The sequence below is a fragment of the Papaver somniferum genome, chromosome 8 (assembly GCF_003573695.1).
Source record: "Papaver somniferum cultivar HN1 chromosome 8, ASM357369v1, whole genome shotgun sequence".
In the NCBI taxonomy this organism is placed as follows: Eukaryota; Viridiplantae; Streptophyta; class Magnoliopsida; order Ranunculales; family Papaveraceae; genus Papaver; species Papaver somniferum.
This window is the reverse complement of record NC_039365.1, coordinates 74,838,569-74,842,490: the sequence shown is the minus strand read 5'-3', so window position 1 is coordinate 74,842,490 and position 3,922 is coordinate 74,838,569. Positions and strand designations below refer to the sequence as shown.

The following is a 3,922-nucleotide window of genomic DNA, read 5'->3' as shown; positions in this document are numbered from 1 at the left end:
TGTTACTCCGTCCAAATTACGCGAAGTCCATTTAAACGAGCAACTCGAGAAAAATGAGTCAAAAATCAAAATTTCAAAGTCCAAACGTTCTGAACAAGAGACTACAGCCAACCACAACTATAAAACCTCTATTATTTTATGTATATTGTGTGCTCAAACCAAACTATCCAGCGAAGCATTGAAGGAAGACGGCATAGTGCATACACCATATCTTTTACTTTCTCTCTTTTTTTTCTTTCCACAATTCCAACTAATAAATTTTCTGTTTGTTTCTTCAAAAATACACCGTTGGTTTATATTCATTCCGTCCTTCATACCGTGGAGTAAGAGTATCCATTTTTTTAATTCTTTTATTCTTCCATAAAATTCGGTCCTACGGTAATCCTAATGAATCGATTCTCTACCGCATAACTCTGGAATTCTTATCCGGAAAAGCCCTAAATTTCTGAACTATCAAACAGATAGAATGGATAGATAGATAAAATAATCCTATTTGTCTTCTTCTTCTTCTTCTTCTTCCATATCTAAATCTCTTCATTTCAATTATTATTCTTTCTAAACTCTTATCCTGAACTAGGGTTTCATAGTCCTGTATCGATAGTATTTGTCCCTCTTCTTCTTTTCTCTTGAAACCCTCGAATCATCGTTTGTTTATTGTCTATCTTTCCGATTGAATCGAGGGTTTTCTTTTTCTTTTCGTTTTTCTTTTTTCATCCTTCATTTAAAATTTAGAAATTATATAAAAATTCTATCGTTTTTAAAGAGCTGAATGGCGTTGATATCAGCTTTGTTTGAGGTATTGAAAGGCCCTACAATTGGTAATGTATTTACAGAGTTATTATTATTTCTGGGTCCTTTATGGATTGCAGTTTTAGTTGGGGTTGTAGTTGGATGGGCATGGAAACCTAAATGGGCAAATTTGGGAAAAGATAAATTGGATTATACAATGTCTAAAGCTTCGTCATTGTCTGTGGGTTTTATATCTTCTCCGCCATCTTTGAATTTTGGTTCAATGCCTTGTTTTAATTCAATGAAAGCTCAATTGCCAAGTTACATTCCTTGGATTTCTGATTACGGAGCTGACAAAGGAAAAGACTTGGATGCACCAATTACCAGTTCTGATTGCAGGTTTGTGAATTCATCCGTAATTTAATTTAATTTAATTATTACATTATCCTAGTCAGGGGTTTGGTTTGGATAAACTTGGTTTGAAAATGTTAGGAATGTTACAATTAAAACTTAAGATCACCACAAAGGTTATTGGAAGATATGTTGAGATTCCTTTCCTGCTAGTTTGATTTGCCCAGTTTATTGGTATACATGTTGTCTTTATGAGTATAAGGGTAAGTTAGTTATGTTTATTTGTCAGTCTCATAGCTTTGAAATTTGCTGACATCCTGTAAAAAGTTGGTAAATCTTATCCATGTTTTAGTACAATTATTATCTTGAATTCTGTTGTGTAGTGGTCAATTACATTAAAAATCTTTATGCATTTTCTCACCACTTACTTCCATTGCCCAGTTCTTCGGAGATCGAAAAAGAAAAACCACTGGCTCTGACAGGAGAGGATCTCGACTATTTATCCCAACTCGTTGAGGTTACTGATGGAGGTCCTGCTTGGATTCAAATGATGGATCGATCTACCCAAACTATGAGCTATCAAGCTTGGCGGAGGGATCGCGAGGTAGGTCTTTTTCTCTCTTTCTGTCCCTTGAAATGATCCTCTATTGGGATGAAATATTATAGTAAAAAATGTATAAGAAAAAATCCTTACTGGTATTCCCTCTATGCTAATTACTGGTTTAATGAACCAATATTCTAGACTGGACCTCCACAATACCGTAGCAGGACTGTCTTTGAAGATGCTACCCCAGAGACAGTAAGGGACTTCTTTTGGGATGATGATTTCCGCCAAACAGCCAAGTGGGATGACATGCTTATACATTCAAAAATATTAGAGGAGTGCCCCGAAACAGGAACAATGCTAGTACAATGGATACGGAAGGTATGGATATTTTTTTCATTCTTATCTGTTTGATGAATAGGTTATTTTGATTTGCTCTTCTCATGTTTTTTTTTTCCGTGGTACAGTTTCCCTTCTTCTGTAGTGACAGAGAATACATAATAGGTCGCCGAATTTGGGAATCAGGAAGAGTATATTACTGTGTTACTAAGGTATTGATGCGTATTATGTTTCAATTATTCCATTGGGACTTCCAATTTGCTTCTTCACATTGAACTAGTTCTAGGGCACTTCATAGAATAGTTTTTGCTACAGTTAGTATGGAGTTTCCATGAGTTGCCTCCATACTAGAGAGAATTGAGGGAAGCCTCTTTTCTTTTCTTTTTTCCTATAGACCATGAGTGATACATTCCTCTTGAGTACCATACTTATGTACTGCTAATTTCATGTTTCAGGGAGTACCTTGCACTTACATGCCAAGACATAACAAGCCCCAACGTGTTGATCTGTACTATTCTAGCTGGTGCATTAAAGCAGGTAACTAGACCTTTCGTTCCATTTCCTTTAAGCTTGATAACTCATTGATCTCTACATCTTTATCGTGCTCCCAATTTTCCACTGTTAATGCTAGTATTACTATCAATAAACAAGCCATAACATTATCGTATTTGACTACACTTAAACCATTGATTCAGTAGAGACCATTAGTTTGCATGAAAAAAGCAACAAAATCTGAGCTTCAAACACCCCGCACATCCCATAATTTTAGTTTTAATTGCCTATCAGTAACTAATCTGTTAGCTGATGAACATTTGCAGTTGAGTCAAAGAGAGGAAACGGGATGACAGCTTGTGAGGTGCTACTCTTTCATTACGAAGACATGGGTATTCCATGGGAAATTGCAAAACTTGGTGTTCGTCAAGGAATGTGGGGAGCCGTAAAGAAGATTGAGCCTGGTCTACGTGCTTATCAGAAGGCAAGATTATCGGGAGAGCGGATCTCTAAGTGTGCTTACATGGCCCAAATCAACACAAAGGTAAAAGCGAATCACCTGAATTCCTTGGAAAATGGAAAGAAAGAATCTTTGGAAATTGAAACCCTGAGTCCGTCCGACGAGAAAAAACCACTTGGGAGGAACCTTCCCAAGCTCTTATTTGTCGGCGGGGCAGTTGTCCTTGCGTGTAGTCTAGACAGAGGACTGTTGACAAAGGCAGTTATTTTTGGTGTTGCAAGGAGATTTGGAAGGATAGGGAGGAGAATGTGATGATTCATTCTAAGAAGTGTAAACACTGTATAATTTAAATTTTTTGGGGAAGGACTAACTTCTTTAGTGAGTGAGCTTCACAATACAATGCTAGATTTGTTTGCCTCCTCTAATAAGATGAGAGGTTGTATCTGTAGATCTCCTTTTTCGCGCTATGAAAACTGTTCCGCGGATAAGTAGAGAAAGGAGATTTATACAAGTTGTAATTCAGTAGAGGATTAGAAAAGATCTCATCATCAAAGCTAGTGATTTCACTGTGCAGGTACATATATACTCTCCATTCTCTTCTATCTTTAGTATTCATTTAACTTCTGTTTCACCAAGATCCTCTTGTAACATCTTGGTGAGCTTCAGAGTTGAGGTTTGACGCTTGTTGCAATGAACTTACTATGAAATTAAAATTGTCATTAATTTTTTTTGTTCCCACCTGTCTTCTTACAGCGAGTCTCTCTAGCAACAGCATGCCTCTTGGGTTTAGCAAGAATAATCACTTTTTAGCACTAGTGACTCGAGAGATCTTTCCTATGCAATGGGGAATTGCCATTGTGTGCTGATGTGCTCCGTCCATTTCATTTAGGATCCCGGATTTGAACTTGTGTTCCTGGGTTAGTATTTCCAGCTGAATGTGTGTGGTGCTCCCCAGTTGCACCTGTTCTACACAGTTTACGGTTTCTCTTTCTATATTTGTCACAGTT

The 3,922-nt window shown here is 37.1% G+C and overlaps 1 protein-coding gene across 2 annotated transcripts; it reads left to right on the top strand.

Moving 5' to 3' along the window:
- Nucleotides 1–239: 239 nt before the first annotated feature.
- On the top strand, nt 240–3,498 carry LOC113301608. 2 transcript variants are annotated; one of them, XM_026550388.1, is made up of 7 exons: nt 240–619; nt 683–1,128; nt 1,522–1,684; nt 1,823–2,005; nt 2,092–2,175; nt 2,419–2,500; nt 2,782–3,498. In XM_026550388.1, exons 2-7 carry the CDS (start codon nt 770–772, stop codon nt 3,225–3,227), a joined length of 1,317 nt encoding a protein of 438 aa, XP_026406173.1. In that variant the 5' UTR covers nt 240–619; nt 683–769; the 3' UTR covers nt 3,228–3,498. The 2 variants fall into 2 exon arrangements, with proteins under 2 accessions (XP_026406173.1, XP_026406172.1); XM_026550387.1 differs by having other exon boundaries at nt 240–1,128.
- The last annotated feature ends 424 nt before the right edge of the window (nt 3,499–3,922 follow it).

Bases quoted from the DNA above. Each gene is read 5' to 3' on its own strand.
- LOC113301608 (XM_026550388.1), top strand. From the start codon at position 770: ATGGCGTTGATATCAGCTTTGTTTGAGGTATTGAAAGGCCCTACAATT. The intron at 2,176-2,418 runs GTATTGATGCGT...TTCATGTTTCAG, and splicing joins TATATTACTGTGTTACTAAG to GGAGTACCTTGCACTTACAT. The intron at 2,501-2,781 runs GTAACTAGACCT...GAACATTTGCAG, and splicing joins TAGCTGGTGCATTAAAGCAG to TTGAGTCAAAGAGAGGAAAC.